The 22,400-nt window shown below is 40.3% G+C and overlaps 1 protein-coding gene across 3 annotated transcripts; it reads right to left on the reverse strand.

Moving 5' to 3' along the window:
• Positions 1-399: 399 nt before the first annotated feature.
• On the reverse strand, positions 400-20,457 carry LOC109879864 (uncharacterized). 3 transcript variants are annotated; one of them, XM_020472053.2, is made up of 8 exons: positions 20,284-20,457; positions 19,515-19,984; positions 15,548-15,680; positions 11,078-11,212; positions 8,580-9,547; positions 6,415-6,544; positions 1,907-2,026; positions 851-1,689 (listed from the first exon to the last, which is right to left on the reverse strand). In XM_020472053.2, the coding sequence occupies exons 1-8, from the start codon at positions 20,289-20,291 to the stop codon at positions 1,524-1,526; spliced, it is 2,130 nt and encodes a 709-aa protein (XP_020327642.1). In that variant the 5' UTR covers positions 20,292-20,457; the 3' UTR covers positions 851-1,523. The 3 variants fall into 3 exon arrangements, with proteins under 3 accessions (XP_020327633.1, XP_031676315.1, XP_020327642.1); XM_020472044.2 differs by lacking the exon at positions 20,284-20,457 and having other exon boundaries at positions 400-1,689; positions 19,515-20,157; XM_031820455.1 differs by lacking the exon at positions 20,284-20,457 and having other exon boundaries at positions 465-1,689; positions 15,548-15,608; positions 19,515-20,142.
• Between the last annotated feature and the right edge of the window lie 1,943 nt (positions 20,458-22,400).

A 22,400-nucleotide genomic window follows, 5' to 3' on the forward strand; every position in this document is an offset into this window, starting at 1 on the left:
GAACAATTATCATTCTTAACAATGGGCTAAAATATAGGGTAATTACTGTTCTTGTCAGCAAGAACACTACGGTTATTCCACTTTGTGTCCTTAACTTGAAAGCAGTCTATAGACAAGTAGACTGCAATCTATTATTTGGTTACCCAATGCCAACAACCATTATTATTATTATTATTATCATCTCCTGTGCAGAGACTTGGCGTAGTGGTAGATTGTCGCATGCAACTTTCACCTGAGAACAGGGAACAATCCCGGCTTTCAACCTTCCCACTGTTTCTAGCATTTGCCTGTCTACCCACATTTAATTTTTGTCTAAAGTGTCAAACCACCTAAACATTTTTATTTTTATATATTATCATTCTTTTAAATTTATCTCCCAAAAATCTCAAAGTAACAGTGTCGTCAAATGGAGTGTTCATTTAATGTTCAAAATACCCTGAATACACCTGACCAGTGTCATATGCCTAAGCCATGTGAAAATATGTAGAATTGCAGGAAATTAGCTTTAAAACAGTAAAATTGTACATATAGGGGTTGTGCCAGGGGGCAAAGAAATTCACATAACAAATCTCACTCCAAGCTTTTTTCAAAAGTTGGCAGCCCTGTTTAAGCTAGTAGTGGCTAACCAGGGATGGGATAATGTCAAAGTGGCATGGATTGGATAGTAGCAGGAGCTCTGTGTTTATGACAGTTTACAACGGAACACACAAAAAAAACTGCATGTACTTTCAGAATTGATTGGCAAGTTACTCATAGGTGGGCTGCGAGCAACTAGTAGCTCGCGATCTACCTGTTGGAGAGCCCTGGCCGACAAACATTTCAACAAACATACTTCCTAGTAATGCCGAGGTTGTATTAGGGTTTGTTTAATACTCATGGTTTAATTTTTATTACTGTACTTTTTCTGATTGTAGTGACAAGGTAGGTAAATGATGATCATCATGACACAATATTTCAATTTCAAGCCTTTAGGTAAGAAGTGAAAATCCCACACTTTACTTCAACATGATCAATTCACGACATACTAAAACTAAGAAAAATAACAAATGAGCGTGTGAATGTCAATTACCTTACTGTTAGAGGTAGAAGGGTGCCACCTCTTGAGCAATTTTAGAAATGCTACTGGCTAAAAAATACTGTGCACCTTAAGGGAATCTTGTAATGTGAGACAATGACGTAACAGAGACTGGTAATATTCAAGGGTTTTAATCTAGAAGTACAAAGACTCTATATAAATATATTAAATTTTTGTCAGAGATCATAGTACCCTCAGCAGGAGAATTCTGTACAACTCTAGTTGTGGATCATTATTTACAGTTGAGTTCAAAGATTTGGGGAAAAGTTGGAAGGTATAAGGAACTCCCTCCTATACCGAACAGCAGCAAATCAAGTCCTTCTGCCACATTTATCATAAGGCTTAAAAATCTTTTAAAAAACACAATAGAGGGTGATGTTGGACAGATGCATTGCATTCCCATTCTAGTAACTGGTACTTAAGGGTGCTGATGTTTGGGAATCATCAGTCAAGGCTTCTTGGACTCAATGATCCTCAGACATCGCTTGTAGAGGCGAATAGGAGTCCCTCTTTTTGAGTCTTTACTTGTGCTCTGAGCATTAAGTCTTCCTCTTTCCTCCATGCTTTTAAGGACTTGAATTAGGTCAGTGGCTTGGGAAAATCCAGCAGTACAGCTACAGCAAGAGAGCAAAGAAAAATATATAAATAGTTGAACCGACAGGCATATGCACAGTTATTGTGCATATGGATTATTGTTATTAGATTGACAGTAGGTAAGACACTGACACATTGCATGTAATGTAACAATGAACAATTAGCCTTGTGAAGAGATCCATTGAAAAAGTTGTGGCTCATTGCAAATCTATCATCCTTTGAATTTGAGCCACCAACCTTTTCCCTCCATGACAGTCTTGCACACTCGGCACGTTGAAGCAGGATAGAGACACAAAGTCCTGCAGGAGGGATTGGAGAATTGTGGTCTTCTCCAAGTGTCTGATCTGATCAGCCAGCCTGAAATGTGATGGAAAAAGATAGGAGACCAGCGCTCCAGGGAGAGAGCCAGTGGATGAGGAGAAAAGGTTAAGAGAAAGACAAACACTATCAGAAAGGAAATATGTGAGACTGTGTGTGTGTGTGTGTGTGTGCGCGAGCGCGCACGCATGTAACATGTGCGTCCATCTTGCGTAGTTATCTAACCCAGCAGGCCCTAACCCTCTAACCCTTAGTTATTTAAGGCAGCTGCAAAAATACTTTAACACAGTCCATTTTAGTTACAAAGTGCTCAGGATACATTGTACCAGTGGAGGCTCCTCAAAGGAGGAAGGGGAGGACCATCCTCCTCAGTGAATTCCATAAAAATAGAAATAGTGAAACATATGAAAAAAGTTATGCTTTTTAGATAAAACTATACTAAATATATTCATGTTACCAAATAATTGATTAAAACACACTGTTTTGCAATGAAGGTCTACAGTAGCCTTAACAGCACTCTGTAGGGTAGCACCATGGTGTAGCCGGAGGACAGCTAGCTTCCGTCCTCCTCTAGGTACATTGTAGGGCTGTCCCCTACAACAACAAAAATCTTGGTGACCAAAAGTCGTCTGTTCTTTCGACCACTCGATTGGTTTACATTTTTTTTTTAAACGTGTATTTTTCCATATATAGACCTACCCTGTGTTTTAATAAAATCAACTACCGTAATTTCCGGACTATAAGCCGCTACTTTATTCCCACACTTTGAACCTCGCGGTTTATACAATGACGCGGCTAATTTATGGATTTTTCCCGCTTTCACAAGATTCATGCCGCCAAAAAACTGAGCACCGTCACATAATGTGACGTAAATCGAGCGCGCTCAAACTTCCCATCATTCTGATTACGGTAGTAATTGTCACCCTCATCATGGCAAAGACACGGAGAAATGCATATGATGCAGCTTTCAAGTTGAAGGCGATCGATCTGGCTGTTGGAAAAGGAAATAGAGCTGCTGCATGGGAGCTTGGCCTTAATGAGTCGATGATAAGACGTTGGAAACAGCAGCGTGAGGAAATGACTCAGTGCAAAAATACAACAAAAGCTTTCAGAGGGAAGAAAAGCAGATGGCCCAAAGTATTTGCAGCCACTCGACATCAGTGTAAATCGTGCATTTAAGGTGGCGCTCCTTGTTCAGTGGGAGGCTTGGATGACAAGTGGGGAGAAATCCTTCACTAAAACGGCCCGCAGGCGAAGAGCATCTTATGGTCAAGTCTGCCAGTGGGTCCTGACAGCATGGAGCATTGTCAAAAATCCACTATCCACAAAAATCCACTATCATCAACGGGTTTCGAAAGGCTGGACTGCTGCGTGTTGAAGGGTATTTGCCTCCGGATGAAAGTGATGAGAGCGACAATGAAAACGATCCAACATCGGATGAAGCAATTCTGAGGCTATTCAACTCCGACACCGAAGGAGATGACTTCAGTGGTTTCAGTGCACAGGAGGAGGAAGATAGTGACCAATGACTTTCTTGGTAGGCTACTGTTTTAATTTTAGTTACAAGCCGTGTTTCGTTTAAAGGCTGTGTAAAGTTCATTTGTTTCAATGTACCGGTAGGCACCTGCGGCTTATAGACATGTGCGGCTTATTTATGTACAAAATACATATTTTTTAATAATTCAGTGGGTGCCGTTTATATTCAGGCACGCTTAATAGTCCAGCAATTACGGTATATGCTTGTCTGATGCTGTTTGATGAAATAAGACACAAATGACTCAAGAGGGAGCAGAGATCAAGATCATCAGAAAAGAAAAAGCTAACCAGATCAACCTTCTCCCGCTCCTACTGGCTTTCGCAGGTTCTGCCATTACTCTCCTGAAGTTGCCGGTAATAGGCTACACTAGGAGTCTGCAACTATTTTCATGTGGAATGCAAATTTGTCTTACAATTTCTACCGATCAGCATGTCAGTTATGGTTTTCATATGAACATTTTCGTGTTATGGTTTCATTTAGTTGATAACGTCTTTGTACCTCAAATTCATTGGGATGTGGTTAATCAAAATTCTATCCAACTCTAAATTAAATTATACAAACCTACATAAAGCCATCAAATAAAAACATTGCAGGCTGCAGGTAGAAAATGTCCTAATAAAAATAGATCTCCTATAAATCACATAGGCTAATATTAGCCTGTCTGCAACGAACTTTAAACATGGTATCAACTATCAACTTGGGTCCAACCCGAAGCTCACACTAGCAGACTTGTAACATAAAATATTCTGGGCACCCAGAGTTTCCCACACCAGTAAGCTCGGGACAGACTCATCAGGTCGACCTATTTTATGACTGTTTCCACTGGATCCGAGCATAACATTTTCCTCTTTCACGCGGACTGGTTATCGAAAGGGATATTTTTCAAATACTTTGAGGAACTATTGTCATTTTCAATGTGTATGTACAAACCCGACTTTGTTTGCTTGCTGTGAGGTGAAGAAAACATTACTTTGAGAAGCTCCACAGCTCATTAGAGGTGGTGCGTTAAGCCAATCAGAAATACTATTTGTTCCCCAAATCGGTACATTTATATGCCTATAGGCCTAACTGCGTAATCAGTGCGCGTCCTTACTCAACATTGACAGTAGCGCTCCAAACAAAAGACAATGACTAAATTGACAAAACTTGTAAATGGAATTAAACTTGTTTCTCACAAGTGTAGCATAGGTTGTGCGCTCTGCAAACAACTTGTCCACTCTGACAATGAGAACGGTAAAAGACTGGAAAAATTATATATTGAATGCATTAACAGAAATTAACATAACCAAACAAACATTGCAGATTAGAAATTATAGGAACTAACAGTAAATGTAGGCTACTACTGGTGATATGGGTCATGGGGAATTGATAGACAATAAAAATCAAGCCAAACAATTCACACAATGAAGTTATGAAACAATGATTTTGCGCATTCTGGAGAGCAAAGAACATTGTGCATTTTAGCCACTCTGACCTTCTAAAACTGTGCCATCCCCCCCCAGCCTCCGCAATGGATTAGTTCACTGAATCAGACTTGTGTGCCATAAAGAAATAAATACATATTTGCTACTGCTCAAAATATAATAATATTGGTCGACCAACAGCCTACCGACTAAACAATCGACCAGTCCACTACATTGACTAGCATATTGACTTCAATACAAAACCTTCTCACCACAATTCCAGACTTACACAGTAATTATGACAACGTTCTCCAACCAATCAGAGCTCTTGCAGCATGAACTGACATGTCCACCCAATCAAAGGATCAGAGAATGAATATAGTACTGAAAGCATAACCTACAGATAGCTAGCGCTGCAGTACATACAAAGTCGTGAGTAGTAGTTGACTGAAAGAGAGAAAGTCAATAGTTGAAAAGTTTTGAAGGAGAAGCAAGAGAGCTAGCTTTATTTCATTGTATTTTTATTCACCTTCACTTAGCTAGTGAATACAACTTGCTAGTTTAGCCTATTCAAACACCTGACTCAAACAGAGAGGGATGCAATGTTAGCTAGCTGGGTATGTCTATCCAACACTGGAACTCATCCAAGTCAAGCAACATTTTTGGTTTTATTAATTTATTGTCACCGTGGCCCACCGGTGTAGCTGCTAAACTGCTTGCTGACTGTACTGTTCTGCATGAATGTAGGGGCTTTACTAACACGTTAGTTATAGTAGCTATGTTGACTAGGTATGACGTTAGCTAATATGGTGACAACGATGTAGGCTGTGTGTAGCGGTTAGCGGTTATGATATGAAGGTTTGGGTTGGAAAGGTTTTTTCGCCTGGTCACAGACAGCTGATGTGTTGTGCACTGAAGTCCACAAGCGAAGGGAAAAGGTGAGAGGAGGAGAGCGCGTAGATTCAAAAAGGAATTATACAATGAGCAAAATGATCAATCTGTTTGTATGTGGCTGCTATGAAAGTGAACGGTTAGCGTGTGATCAGGTGTGTATTTATTCCGCCTATTCCGTAGAATTTCTTTTTTCTTAAAATGGAAGCAAACGGAACGGGGATAAACATAGCTGAATTTGTCCAATAGAAACTTTAGTTTGCAACTGTTGGACTAATGATTACACCCTGGATCAGCTAGATACAGGTAAGAGTGTGCCAGGCAGTATTTAATGCGTCACTGTCTGTCACCTTTATGACTCAAATGTTTCTCTCACCCTGTGCACCTACGTTGAAAACTTTCATTCATAGGCTAGGTTGTAGCAACCTCATGATAGGTATAAAAATGTATCATGTAGTAGCCTAAACCTATCGATGTTACATTGAGCTGGGTGAATGGGATATGAATGACAGTCATCCAATATGCTGTAATAGAAATAAGGCCATGCTCATAAAAAATAAGCATCACTGCATTGTACTGTATGGATACTTTCTCACCTGTGGGTGCAATCACAATGGTACACAGTCTTTGATCCCATGTTGTGGAGATCATATCTCTTCACTAAAGGGGGAATTTTGTATTTACATTCATCCAAATGCTTGAGAGTGCCACAAAGAAGCATATTATCTGTAACACAGAGAACAAAAAATAACATAATGAAGCTAGCTGAGTCATGACATGCAGTAAGTTAGTGTCCTTTGTAATTATTGGGACAGTGAGGCATTTCTTCTTTTGACTGCATCAAGCTTGTGACTCTACAAATGTGTTGGATGCATTTTCTGTTTGTTTTGGTTATGTTTCAGATAAGATTTTGCCCAAGATAAATGAATGGTAAATAATGCATTGTGTCATTCTGGAGTCACTTTTATTGTAAGTAAGAATAGAATATGTTTTCCAACACTTCTACATTAATGTGGGTGCTACCATGATTACAGATAATCCTAAATTAAATCATGAACAATGAGTGAGAAAGTTAGCTCCACAAATATATCATACCCACCCCCCTTTAAAAAAATGCTACCCTCCCCCGTTATTGTAATGGTGAGAGGTTGGAATGTCTTGGGGGTATGATATTTGTGCGTCCGTAACTCACTCAACATTATTCATGATTCATTCAGGATTATCTTTAATCATGGTAGCATCCTTATTACTGTTGAAGTGTTTAAAAACATATACTATTCTTATTTACAATAAGTGACACGAAAATGACACTACATTTTTCCATTAATTTCTATTGGGCACAAAACAATCTGAAACAACCAAAACAAACAGAAAATGCATCTAACACATTTATAGAGTCACAAACTTGATGTAGTCATTGCGCACTATGAATATGGAACCAAATTCTTAACTTTTGACTACTTTAATACACAAGTGAATTTGTCCCAATACTTTTGGTCCCCTAAAATGGGGTAACTATGTATAAAAGTGCTGTAATGTCTAATTAAAGCTGACAGTCTGCACTTTTACCGCTCTTGGGTAGGGGGCAGTATTTTCACGTCCGGATGTAAATCATGCTCAAAGTAAACTGCCTGTTACTCAGGCCCAAAAGCTAGGATATGCATATAATTGGTAGATTTGGATAGAAAACACTAAGGTTTCTAAAATAGTTAAACAATGTCTGTGATTATAACAGAACTGATATGGCAGGCAAAACCCAGAGGACAAACCATCCCCACCAAAAAACAATTCAGCCTACCACTATTTTCAATGGCTGTCACTTTTATTATAAGTTGAAGTCCTCCCAGATTGCAGTTCCTAGGGCTTCCACTAGATGTCAACAGTCTTTAGAAAGAGTTTCAGCCTGGTTTTGGGAAAAAAAATCAGCCAGAAATTGTAGTTTTTCTAGGTGGCTCCCATTTTGGCTGTAGTGGTTCCAAGCGTGTGAATGAGAGATAACGATTCTCCATCTTAAATTGTATCTTTTATTTACGTATTAGGGTACCTACGGTTTGATTATAAACGTTGTTTGACTTGTTTGGAAAAGTTCATTAGTAACGTTTGGGATGCATTTTGATGGAGGGAAACTGGGTGGATTATTGACTGAAGTGTGCCAGCTAAACTGAGTTTTTATGGATATAAAGAAGGACATTATCGAACAAAAGGACCATTTGTGATGTAACTGGGACATTTTGGAGTGCCAAAAGAATAAGATCATCAAAAGGTAAGGCATTTTTTATATCGCTATTTCTGACTTTCGTGTCGCACCTGCCTGGTTGAAATATGTTTTTCATGCTTTTGTATGCGGGGCGCTGTCCTCAGATAATCGCATGGTGTGCTTTCGCCGTAAAGCCTTTTTGAAATCTGACACAGCGGATGGATTAACAAGAAGTTAAGCTTGATTTTGATGTATTACACTTGTGATGTTATGACAGTTAAATATTTATAATTACTTTTAATTTTGGGCTCTACAATTTCACCAGACCGTCCCACCTGCCCATAAGAAGTTAACCTCACAATCATTGGATAATTTCTTATACAAAGTGCTGGAGTACGGAGCCAAAATAAAGAATAAATGCTTCACTGTCCCAATAATTACAGAGGGTTCTCACTGTATATCTAGAATGCTTTTCCTAAAAAGTCAAATTAAAGCTTGGGGCAGTTGCAGGCTGGCCAGTTACCAGACTGATAGTGGGCTCATGGAGAAACACAAAACTACTACCTGTTGTCATAGATGGTGCACTCTCAGTAGGGGTTTGTATTAGAGGTGTGGTCCTTAGCTTTGAGGAGGCGGTCCTCTTAGTAATTGTGTTCTTCCAAAGGGTAGATGAGGTCATTACAGTTGCAGATGTTGTTCTCTTATTTGAGGGCATTGTTCTCTGAGTTTGAGATATTCTCCTCTGGGTTGGTGATGCAGTCTTGTTTGCTGAGGATATGGTCGTTGGTGTTTTAGTTATCTGTTCCAAACAGGCTTTGCCTCGTTCCCCCCTCCAGCGGCGAGGCTGAAAGGCATCTCCTCTTGGGTGGCCACAACGGTGAAGTTTCCTAAGGACCTTTGGGAGTTTGGGACTTTTGGGTATAAGAGTTGTGGTTGTTAAAGTTGTTGTCTGTGGATGAGGTGAAGGCTTTGGTGTTGATGTTGTCCTCTGTCGTGACCGTGGTTTTTTCTTTGTTGTAGCTTGATTTTGAAGTGAGATCGTTTTTTCAGTTCTTGATCCAGTCTTTTGTGTAGCAGTTTTCATTTTTACCTGTGATGTGGTTGTAATAATTTTCGAAGCAGCTCTCTGAGTTGTGGGTGTGGTTTTCTGTTTTTGTGATGCACTCCTCGGTATCAGGGATGCAGTTGTCTGTATTAAGGGCGTGCTGGTCTGTGTTTGACTTGTGGTTGTTTGAGTTGTGAATGTTTTCTTGCCCCTGCTGCATCCTTTCCTGTGCTTGATCTGAAAGGTGTCTCCTCTGGGAGGACCTCTTGGAACACAGTCCGGTGAGGGGGAAAATAGCTTGGGGCGGTTCCCTTTGGGGATTAACCTGGTTGGGCTAGACAAGGGTCTCCCTGTAACCAGGTTTTCCCCGGTGCCTGCTGAGGTTTGGGGGTCACTGCTGCCACCATGTTTACTTGCCGTGCGGTTTATGGTGTAATCTTTGGGATTTTTGAAGACTGCATATGGGGCCACCTTGGCCACCTTGCACCTGCACAGAGCAAAAATTGACTTATTAGGACAGGCCAAACATGCCAAGAGAATCCTTTCATAAAGTCATAGGCAGTGTTGGGGTCGTTACTTAAAATATGTAAAGTATTACATCCATCAACAGTAACATATTACTTTACTTATCACTCCCTGAGAAAAGTAACCACTTACACTACAATATTACTTTTGTGTTACACCCCAAAATATTGTGCACCCTCACTCAATGTAAATGTTATGTTACTTAGGCCTATACACTAACACAAGTAACCTAATAATGACAGACACAAAATCTACAACATACCAAGCTACAAGCTTGTTCACCTCTCCCTGGGCTAAAGCCTGTCATCCTGAACGATTATAATCAAGCCTGGGTTGTTTGGAGGGGGTAGGCCTACATAGTCATCTTCAGCAGCAGTGATCAGGCCTTGGGGGTTTTCCGCTATGAGTTTTGTCTTGGCGTGTTGCTTTTGCAGGTGCTTCAAGAGATTGGAAGTTGTGTTTCTAGCAGTGAAGTGTTTTCTCATGCCTGGGCACAGTTTATGTTTTAAGGTTATATTCTTGTAATTTTGTCCTCACACGACATCAAAGTTTACTTTAGTTTAGTTGCACAAATAGAAAGACAGTTTGTTTTTTACTATTACAAACTGTGTGTGGGAGGGGGAAAAAAGGCCACAAGTAATGGGAGTACTTCCCCACTGAAACTCAGCGTTTTAGATGCTTCTGCCATTTTTCATTGCCCTCACTAAAGCAGTTTGTAGTAGTGCGTTCGTAAACAGGAACTTGGTGTGAGGACATCAGACTTAGGAAGAAAACAATACTGGGAGGTGGGGGGTTAAAAATGTTGCCAACAGAGAGGGAATAATAATCACAAATATTTATTTGGATCCATAACTGTAATGGGAAGGGTAACAAAAGTAACAACAACCTATCTTTGATCAGTAACTATAGTATTATTATTTAAAATTGGAACAGTATTTTATTATATTACTTGTTACCACAAAATAATATTATTATTACGCTTTACTTTGTAACGCGTTACCCACAACGCTGGCAATGGGTCTCTCTGTATTTTTCACAACATCTCACAACATTTTTCTAATTGTGTATACATTAGCTTACTGGTTGTATTATTTGTACACTGTATATGTCATATGGGGGGGAACATACAGTAATTACATTATCTAATACAATCTAAAAAGTTTCACTGCGTATTTTGAATACAGGGAATTACTTTTAATTTTTTATGTTTTGCTGGGATGGACCAGGGCAAAGTGGTGTTGTCTGGAGGAAGAGTGAGGGGGCTGGATATCAGGCAAGTTATCACAAGCATCTCAGTTAAAACTGGAGAGTTTCTGCTGCAGTTTCAATTGCCCATCATATGATCCTTATTCAATTTTTTGATGAAACAATAGCATGTCCCATATTACTATCCTTATCACAGTATTATAGAACAAAGTCCATGTACTGTAAAGACTTGATCAGGACAGTATCGCTTACACACACTACATTATTTCTGACAGACAGTACTCACATTCCCCACCAGTTAAGCTCAGTACATTGACTCCTGGGAGTGAACTCGAAGCAGGGCATCTTGAGGAGATTGAAGAAGCTGAAGCCCACCATATTGGAGATGGTATCATTTACACGCTGGAGGCACTGGCGAAACCTGATGACAACAGAAAGAAGGGTAGGTAATGCCGTGGCATTAAAGCAAAATTTCTAAAATGTTGAACTCCATATTCATCATATCCAGCCCCACCCAACATATGTGAAAATGGTGTTTGTGTTGTAGTTAAAAATAATAATAATTTAAAAAATAGGAATATAAGCGTTTCCAATGACAATCAATCAATTAGTAGCCAATGCATACGCACAATTGCTTAAAATTACATGATACACACCGATGATGTCATTGGGAACACTTATCTTCATCCATCTTTTACTACAAAACATAGAAACGCGCTATTTTAACATATGTTGGCATTGGGGTGCTGCTCGAAATAATGAATGAAGTTTAACATGATAGAAACGTCCCTTTAAGTCGTCAGTTTTCCTAAGCTTACCATTGCTGTTTTAAGCTCAAACAACAAATCAGGGATCTCTCACCCAAGGAATAATTCAAATAGGTTGGCAAACTTGGCATGTTGTCAGCCAGAGCAAATCACACTGTTGTATAACACTTATTATTATTGAATAGTTGATGTTTCCCATAATTTATTTAATGCCAATGTGTCCAACAGAGCCACATATCGTTGTTGCTTGGTATTCACAGGGAGAAGTGACAAGTCAAAACATGACATTTTACAGGAAGATTTAAATTGCTTACGAGGAAACATGAAGTGACGTGCTATACGGTTTAGGCTATCGGTTTAGGGCCGGGTAGGGAATGTTGATTCATAACTAGGGAACAGGCAGGGCTCGAGTATCACTCAATTGATCACTAACATTTTGAAGCCGAGCCATGGACGTGCTCTGCTTTAGAGCCCTTCACAGGCGTGGAGTTTAAGCCTGAGCCCGACCCATGTCCGCGACGTTCAGGCACCTTACTGTGGAATGAATCATGTGTATGACCTTGTCAGTTAAACCTGGGAGGAGAACGAGACTGCATCATCTGTCTGGCATTCATGCATAAAGGAAATTAATCAGAGTATAAGCGTACTACACAAACATCGGTCTTGTGTTCTGTGGGAACTCAGAGCTAGGAGTTGACACCTCACTTAGATCTCCAAAGTGTCTGATTAGGAGTCCTGAAAGAGACGGGCAATTATTGCTCACCCTAAAAAGGTTCTAAATAGAACCTTCTAGAGTTCTTTGGTTTATTACCTAAGGGGAACCCTTTTTGGTGCTAGGTAGAACCCTTTGCAGAAGGTTACCTAGAACATTCTATGTATGGTTCTTCAAAGAACCTCCTGTAAATGGTCCTACCTAGAACCCTCTGACAGGTTCAACAAAGAATGCTTTTATCTTTGAAGGTTTTTTTCCTAGAACCCTATATGAATGGTTCCACCAACCTTATAAGCCTTTAAAATTGTACTTTTTATAACAATACATTACATAAATCATAAGGTCTTTCATTGAGGGCCTAGTTAGACCCTAACAGGAAACACCTGGTTTACAGGCCAAATCAAATTTTATTTGTCACATGCGCCGAATACAACAGGTGTATTTCACCTGATTGTGAAATGCTTACTTACAAGCCCTTAACCAACAATGCAGTTCAAGAAATGGAGTTAAGAATATTTATTTTAAAAAATATATTTTTAAATAAAAGTACAAATTCAAATAAAATGTATCACAATAATATTACATATCAATAATGAGCATATATACAGGGGGTACCGGTACTGAGTCAATGTGCAGGGGTACAGGTTAGTGGAGGTAATTTGTACTTGATGGTAGGGGTAAAGTGACTATGCATAGATAATAATAAACAGTGAGTAGCAGCAGGTGGGGGGAGTCAATGTAAATAGTCCGGGTGGCCATTTGATTAATTGTTCAGCAGTCTTATGGCTTGTGGGTAAAAGCTCTTTAAGGAGCCTTTTGGACCTAGACTTGGCGCGCCGGGACTGCTTGCTGTGCAGAAGCAGAGAGAACAGTCTATGACTTGGATGACTGGAGTCTTTGACACTGCCTAGTATATAGGTCCTGGATGGCAGGAAGCTTGGCCCCAGTGATGTACTGGGCCGTACACACTACTCTCTGTAATGCCTTGCAGTTGGATGCCAAGCAGTTGCCATACCAGGCGGTGATGCAATTGGTCAGGATGCTCTCCATGGTGCAGCTGTATAACTTTTTGAGGATCTGGGGACCCATGCCAAATCTTTTCAGTCTCCTGAGGGGGTCTTGGTGTGTTTGGACCGTGATAGTTTGTTGGTGATGTGGACACCAAGGAACTTTACGCTCTCGACCCGCTCCACTACAGCCCCGTCGATGTTAATGGGGGGCCTATTCGTCTCTCCTTTTCCTGTAGTCCATGATAATCTCCTTTGTCTTGCTCGCATTGAGGGAGAGACTTATCCTGGCACCACACTGTCAGGTCTCTGACCTCCTGCCTATAGGTTGTCTCATCGTTGTCGGTGATCAGGCCTACCACTGTTGTGTCGTCAGCAAACATAATGATGGTGTTGGAGTCGTGCTTGGCCACGCAGTCGTGGTTGAACAGGGAGTACAGGAGTGGACTAAGCATGCACCCCTGAGGGGCTCCGGTGTTGAGGTTTAGCATAGTAGATGTGTTGTTGCCTACCTTTACCACCTGGTGGCTGCCCGTCAGGAAGTCCAGGATCCAGTTGCAGAAGAAGGTGTTAAGTCCCATGGTCCTTAGCTTAGTGATGAACTTGGTGGGCACTATGGTGTTGAACGCTGAGCTGTAGTCAATGAACAGCATTCTCACATAGGTGTTCCTTTTGTCTGAGAGGGAAAGGGCAATGTGGAGTGTGATTGAGATTGCGTCATCTGTGGATCTGTTGGGGCGGTATGTGAATTGGAGTGGGTCTTGAGTTTCCGGGATGATGGTGTTGATGTGAGCCATGACCAACCTTTCAAAGCACTTCATGACTACCGACGTGAGTGCTACGGGGCGGTAATCATTTAGGCAGGTTACCTTGACATTCTTGGGCACAGGGACCATGGTGGTCTACTTGAAACATGTAGGTATTACAGACTCTGTCAGGGAGAGGTTGAAAATGTCAGTGAAGACACTTGCCAGTTGGTCCATGCATGCTCTCTTCTTTTCCCTGATAATGCTTCTGGCCCCACGGCCTCGTGAATGTTGACCTGTTTTAAAAGGTCTTCCTCACATCGGCTACACAAAGCAGGATCACACAGTCCAGCTGGTGCTCTCGTGCATGCTTCAGTGTTGCTTGCCTCGAAGCGACCATAAAAAGGCATTTAGCTCGCCTGGTTGGCTCGCGTCACTGGGCAGCTTGCGGCTGGGTTTCCCTTTGTAGTCCGTAATAGTTTGCAAGCCCTGCCACATCCGACGAGTGTCAGAGCCGGTGTAGTATGATTCAATCTTAGTCCTGTATTGACACTTTGCCTGTTTGATGGTTCATCTGAGGGCATAGCGGGATTTCTTATAAGCGTCTGGATTAGTGTTCGGCTCCTTGAAAGCAGCAGCTCTAGCTTTTAGCTCAGTGCGGATGTTGCCTGTAATCCATGGCTTCTGGTTGGGATATGTTCGTACAGTCACTGTGGGGACTACGTCTTTTTTTAATGGGGGAGTGCGACTTTCTTTTCATTCACCTTATTTTATTGGTGCATGCATTGTGGTAATCCAAATTGGGGTGCCATTTAACAATGCACTATGCAGAAATCACACCTTTTCCTTGTTGCAAAAAACTACTTGCTTTATGTGACAAAACAAGCAAGCATAGTGTAGAGAATCATTGTTCCAGCTAAACTGTGTTCCATCTAACTTGCTATGAAATCTATTTTCCATAACCCAAAATATTGTATTGTCAGCTGTTTGAAGCAGGTGTACAAAACCGTAAGTAATAGACACAAAAGAACTTCAGAACGGGAAGCATAGAAATAGCCCACATAGAGCTTCTTAGACTTGCTTTCAATTAGAATGAGAGATCTATAACTCACATTTCGATTTGAATTTGATTGGGTTGCCCAAAAAGTTACATATTGCAGCTTTAAGCCTATAGCATATTTACAGTTTTACTGAGTGGGAAAAAAACATAGATCTTTATCCTGACTCTCAAGTTAGACTACAATTTGTACTCTAAAGCACTGAATCAAATGATCTGATATAGTATCATTGGTACAATGGCACACTCTACCCGACATTCCAGAAAATAAAAACACCTATCAGTTAGCAGATGAGCCATGCACCATACCCCTGAAAAATAAAGGTCAGCATAATGAAACGTCTGTCTTTATTGAACATTATTGAGTTATAGCTCTAAGGTGTTCCCCTTCGGGGTACTGGAATGTATGTCTGTGTCATACCTGGAATGTGATGGATGCTGCCCAGGGGCTACACATTGAGGCTCACCTTTTGTCACAGTCACAGTGTGAGATGGTGAAGAAGTTTGGATTGAAAACACCATAGTTCACTGTGAAGGAGGGGATAGTGTTACTGCAGTGGTCATGCTCACGGCAGCACCCGTCTGCTCGCTCAAACATTCCTACAACAAGAAACAAACAGTGGAGAGACTAAATAAGTCTCTCAGATCATTAAATACACATTTCATGTGTAATGACACATTGCTACTAGAGGTCGACCGATTATGATTTTTCAACGCCGATACCGATTATTGGAGGACCAAAAAAAGCCGATACTGATTATCCGGCCGATATACAGTGGGGCAAAAAAGTATTTAGTCAGCCAAAAATTGTGCAAGTTCTCCCACTTAAAAAGAAGAGTGAGGCCTGTAATTTTCATCATAGGTACACTTCAACTATGACAGACAAAATGAGAAGAAAAAATCCAGAAAATCACATTGTAGGATTTTTAATGAATTTATTTGCAAATTATGGTGGAAAATAAGTATTTGGTCACCTACAAACAAGCAAGATTTCTGGCTCTCACAGACCTGTAACTTCTTCTTTAAGAGGCTCCTCTGTCCTCCACTCGTTACCTGTATTAATAGCACCTGTTTGAACTTGTTATCAGTATAAAAGACACCTGTCCACAACCTCAAACAGTCACACTCCAAACTCCACTATGGCCAAGACCAAAGAGCTGTCAAAGGACACCAGAAACAAAATTGTAGACCTGCACCAGGCTGGGAAAACTGTTCTGCAATAGGTAAGCAGCTTGGTTTGAAGAAATCAACTGTGGGAGCAATTATTAGGAAATGGAAGACATACAAGACCACTGATAATCTCCCTCGATCTGGGGCTCCATGCAAGATCTCACCCCATGGGGTGAATATGAAAACAAGAACAGTGAGCAAAAATCCCAGAACCACACGGGGGGACCTAGTGAATGACCTGCAGAGAGCTGGGACCAAAGTAACAAAGCCTACCATCAGTAACACACTACGCCGCCAGGGACTCAAATCCTGCAGTGCCAGACGTGTCCCCTTGCTTAAGCCAGTACATGTCCAGGCCCGTCTGAAGTTTGCTAGAGAGCATTTGGATGATCCAGAAGAAGATTGGGAGAATGTCATATGGTCAGATGAAACCAAAATATAACTTTTTGGTAAAAACTCAACTCGTCGTGTTTGGAGGACAAAGAATGCTGAGTTGCATCCAAAGAACACCATACCTACTGTGAAGCATGGGGGTGGAAACATCATGCTTTAGGGCTGTTTTTCTGCAAAGGGACCAGGACGACTGATCCGTGTAAAGGAAAGAATGAATGGGGCCATGTATCATGAGATTTTGAGTGAAAACCTCCTTCCATCAGCAAGGGCATTGAAGATGAAACGTGGCTGGGTCTTTCAGCATGACAATGATCCCAGACACACCGCCCGGGCAACGAAGGAGCGGCTTCGTAAGAAGCATTTCAAGGTCCTGGAGTGGCCTTTGGTGGGAGTTGAAAGTCTGTGTTGCCCAGCAACAGCCACAAAACATCACTGCTCTATAGGAGATCTGCATGGAGGAATGGGCCAAAATACCAGCAACAGTGTGTGAAAACCTTGAAGACTTACAGAAAACGTTTGACCTCTGTCATTGCCAACAAAGGGTACATAACAAAGTATTGAGATAAACTTTTGTTATTGACCAAGTACTTATTCTCCAACATAATTTGCAAATAAATTCATTAAAAATCCTACAATGTGATTTTCTGGATTTTTTTTCTCATTTTGTCTGTCATAGTTGAAGTGTACCTATGATGAAAATTACAGGCCTCTCTCATCTTTTTAGGTTTGAGAACTTGCACAATTGGTGGCTGACTAAATACTTTGTTGCCCCACTGTACATATATGTTTGTATATGTAATAATGACAATTACAACAATACTGAATGAACAATGAACACTTATTGTAACTTAATATAATACATCAAATCTATGTAGTCTCAAATAAATAATGAAACATGTTAAATTTGGTTTAAATAATGCAAAAAACAGTGTTGGAGAAGGAAGTAAAAGCGCAATATGTGCCATGTAAAAAAAGCTACCGTTTAAGTTCTTTGCTCAGAACATGAGAACATATGAAAGCTGGTGGTTCAGTATTCCCAGTTAAGAAGTTTTAGCTTGTAGTTATTATAGGAATTATGACACGTGACATTGCCAGCCTAATCTCAGGAGTTGATAGGCTTGAAGTCATAAACAGTGCTGTGAAGCAAGCATTGCTAAGAAGAGCTGCTGGCAAACGCCGTAAAGTTTAAATGAATGCTTAAGAGCCTGCTGCCGCCTACCACCGCGTAGTCAGACTGCTCTATCAAATCATAGACTTAATTATAATATAAATAACACAGAAATATGAGCCGTTGGTCATTAATATGGTCAAATCCGGAAACTATAATTTCGAAAACAAAACGTTTATTCTTTCAGTGAAATACGGAACCGTTCCGTATTTTATCAAACGGGCAGCAACCCTAAGTCTAAATATTGCTGTTACATTGCAGAACCTTCAATGTTATGTCATAAATATGTAAAATTCTGGCAAATTAGTTCGCAACGAGCCAGGCAGCCCAAAATATTGCATATGCCCCGACTCTGCTTGCACTGAACGCAAGAGAAGTGACACAATTTCCCTTGTTAATATTGCCTGCTAACAATTTATTTTACCTAAATATGCAGGTTTAAAAATATATATACTTCTGTGTATTTATTTTAAGAAAGGCATTGATGTTCATGGTTAGGTACATTCGTGCAACGATTGTGCTTTTTTCACGAATGCGCTTTTGTTAAATCCTCCCCCGTTTGGCGAAGTAGGCTGTGATTCGATGATAAATTAAAAGTCACCGCATTGATTATATGCAACGCAGGACCAGCTAGTTAACCTAGTAATATCATCAACCATGTGTAGTTAACTAGTGATTATTTTTTATAAGATAAGTTTAATGCTAGCTAGCAACTTACCGTGGCTCCTTGCTGCACTCGCGTAACAGGTGGTCAGCCTGCCACACAGATTCCTCGTGGAATGCAATGTAAATGGCGTCCAAAAATGACAATTAACGATTGTTATGAAAACTTGAAATCGTCCCTAATGAATCGTCCTTGTCAATTAATCGGTCGACCTCTAATGGCTACAGTGGGTGGTCAGTAGTAGCACCAAGCAGTAATGTTATAGATCAATAAGTAAGATGTGATATAGTACTTGCTGGAAAAGAAGTAGGCCTACACATGGCAACTCCAAGGAGTTGTCCTGATCAAATAGGCTACAGACAAATACTTTAAATGAATGAGAGAAAAATAAAGATTAAGGTTAAAGAAAGATATGGAATTGAGAATTAAGTTACAGGTAAAGCACTCAAATTTCATTCAAGTCTGGGCAACTTCAACTCATAAATCTTTAAGGTTGTGCTCTGTGCCCAATTTGAGGCAAAATATTTTTTTTGTTATTAACTCTGTCCTCTGTGTGTGACTGTCCCATATGTTGTCCAGAAACAGCTATCTTTGTGGCTCTTGTTTTCACTATACATTACATTATGAAGCAGCCTAAATATGGTTTTAAGGACAGAAGGCTTACCCAACTTTGAAAAACTTTGATACAACATGACAAGGTATTGTAATGAAACAGCAGGGCGCAGGTCTCGAACCCTCGACCTTCTAGCTCGAGGTCCGGCGCGCTGTCGACTGTGCCGCAAAAGCATGCTCGTGCGGCAGGGTCGATTTCCGCGATTATAAACCCAGGGTCGTTACAGTATATACTATTATGTGATATTTCATACAGAGTATAATTTTCACTAATAAAAAGTGTTGAGGGTGTGAATTACAGAATTTCAAATGTATAGATACATTTATACTGTAAATAGACTACTGTATTTTGAGTCTATTGGACACATCTATCTGAAAAACATCTCTGGTGATCAGCATGTGTGAGTGTAAATATTATTCTACTCACCTAACTGCTTGTAGTCAATCGCTTTGCTTCCAGTGCCACACCAAAGTGTCCCAGGAAATACCCACGCGCGTTTCCTACGGGATTTTGCACCCGAAATATGTTGTTGCTCCAATGGGTAATTTTTCGTCTGTTTGATAAATCCATCGACAGGACTCAGTGGGCACAGGTTGTCTGGACTCAACAACGCCCTGATATTGAAGAGGGATAATTCCACGAGGCTCTCCGGGCGCGTTTGGCGGCAACGAAACAGGTAACTGGCAGTGGCTACAGGGTCGTTGTTAATTGAGCATTTTACAAGCTGCTTCTCTGACCATTCGCTCACATATAACATCAACGTAGGAGTCCCGACCATATTTCGGAGGAAGCTTAGGCGCGTGTGTCCTAGTCCAGTGAAACTCGTCCTGTGGCAGAAATTGGCGTTTTGCGCGTCGGTCCCTGCTGACATCTTCACATCATGTGCACTTAGCAAACTGAGCAATGACAAGCACAGAACAAATTGCAGTAAACGTTTGTTTATCATATCAAAAATAGACTAAATGATATTAATACATAAATTTAAAAAGTAACAGCCGTCTCAATAGAGCTCTTCAGTTTGTAGTCCTAAAAACCGGAAATTAGTTGCCTCTAGTTCTTTCAGTCCGCCACAGTGGACGCGTCATAATACCCATAAAAACACCGACATGGTTCCAATGTTTTTTCAGACATTCATTTTTCACACGGTGAATTGTATAAACACTTCAAATTAAGTGTGTGTTTGGTGTAGGCTTACCTTGGCATGACGTTTTGTCAACCGTGTAATTCTCTCTCAGACAAGGTGAGATTTATCAATACATTCGTCTCAATTTACTCAAAAAAAATTGAAACGCTAATTAGCAACAAAGACTTTCGCAAGACTTAATTCCTGCAAGAAGCTCCTGCACACACTCTCTAGCCTACACTGTCAACTACCGACCAGCGTGATCAGAGACCTGTGCCTAATCCATGATGAAATCTTCAACTGTATTGAAATTAATTGAATAAAGTTTTGAACTTCTAAGGGCCGCTTTCAATGGCTTAGCTAGCCACTGACTACACTTTAGCTAGCTACTTAGCAGAGCAGCAGATCAAAACATTATTTTGTATTACAAGTGGTGGAAAAAGTACCCAATTGTCATACTCGAGTAAAACTAAAGATGTTGGTATCTAAAAACATAGGGATCTGGACTGTAAGATTCATAGTATTACTCTCAGTAATCATGCCCCAGTATCTATAATGTGGGACATAGAAAGGAATACCTCAGCAAATCGCTGGAGGCTCAACACCTCATTGGGTTTCTGTTTTAGGCTGGGTTTCTGTACAGCACTTTGAGATATCAGCTGATGTACGAAGGGCTATATAAATAAATTTGATTTGATTGGTAGGGGACACTGGCTTCCAATGCTACATCAGGACAGAGTTTATGAAATTCCTTGAATTCAATGATACAGCAGAGATTTCTCCTACAACCTATGGTGATATTGATGAGTAAAATTATGTATTTTCTTCAACCTTGAAAAAGCTAGTGACCAAATGTTTAGAACTTGAGAAGAAAATAGGTCTAGAACAATCACAGATGGCCATAGCTGAAAATCTAACACAGCTAAATGAGGTGAAGAGAGTACTAGATGGATTGCTGAGAGAGAACGTAGAAAGAAACCTATGATTTTTAACACAGATACTATGATCATGGGAGTAGAGCCTGTTGACTTTTGGCATTTCAACTCAGGAAACAGTCTGGGTTGACAATTGTACAGAAAATTAAAAGCACTAATTAAGACAAACCCTTTCTGTACAAACCAAAATAAATATCTGATGCCTTTGCTAAGTTCTGTAAGATATTGCACTCTAACGCAGACGTGGGGATCTATCTCAAGGCCATCAGACTGTTAAACAGCCACCACTAACATTGAGTGGCTGCTGCCAACACACTGACTCAACTCCAGCCACTTTAATAATGGGAATTGATGGGAAATGATGTAAAATATATCACTAGCCACTTTAAACAATGCTACCTAATATAATGTTTACATACCCTACATTATTCATCTCATATGTATACATATATACTGTGCTCTATATCATCTACTGCATCCTTATGTAATACATGTATCACTAGCCACTTTAACTATGCCACTTTGTTTACATACTCATCTCATATGTATATACTGTACTCAATACCATCTACTGTATCTTGCCTATGCTGCTCTGTACCATCACTCATTCATATATCTTTATGTACATATTCATTATCCCCTTACACTGTGTATAAGACAGTAGTTTTTTTTTAAATGTTTAGTTAGATTACTTGTTGGTTATTACTGCATTGTCGGAACTAGAAGCACAAGCATTTCGCTACACTCGCATTAACATCTGCTAACCATGTGTATGTGACAAATAAGATTTGATTTGATGTCAACAGAATTGATCCCTATTTGGATTCCATTAATTTACCCAAAATAGATCAAGCTGCCTCAAAAAAAACATTGATGTTCCCATAACAAGGGAAGAGATTGAGGACACTTAAGAGATTGAATAATAATAAAAGTCCTGGATCAGATAGCTACTCAAATTAGTTTTATAAAAATTGGATTGACCTTATTTGCCCACTGTTGGAGAGGGCCTATTCCCATGCTCTCCAGAAGGGGGAGCTCCCGCTATGCTGGAAGAAGGTGATTATATCTGTCATCTTCAAAGCACTTAAAGATCCACAGAATGCTCCCCATACAGGCCAATTGCACTTCTGTAAAATCTCGTCCTCCATATTGGCTAAACGTTTGGAGGCAGTGATAACAACAATAATACATCCAGACCAAATAGTTTTCATTCCTGGTCGTCACCAACCTGACAACATACGTAGATTGCTTAAC

Source organism: Oncorhynchus kisutch, linkage group LG3, assembly GCF_002021735.2.
Source record: "Oncorhynchus kisutch isolate 150728-3 linkage group LG3, Okis_V2, whole genome shotgun sequence".
NCBI classification, from domain to species: domain Eukaryota; kingdom Metazoa; phylum Chordata; class Actinopteri; order Salmoniformes; family Salmonidae; genus Oncorhynchus; species Oncorhynchus kisutch.

Bases quoted from the DNA above. Each gene is read 5' to 3' on its own strand.
- LOC109879864 (XM_020472044.2), bottom strand. From the start codon at position 20,034: ATGATAAACAAACGTTTACTGCAATTTGTTCTGTGCTTGTCATTGCTC. The intron at 9,548-11,077 runs GTGAGTACTGTC...TGCTCTGTGCAG, and splicing joins GAGCTTAACTGGTGGGGAAT to GTGCAAGGTGGCCAAGGTGG. The intron at 1,690-1,906 runs GTTGGTGGCTCA...CTCTTGCTGTAG, and splicing joins GACTGTCATGGAGGGAAAAG to CTGTACTGCTGGATTTTCCC.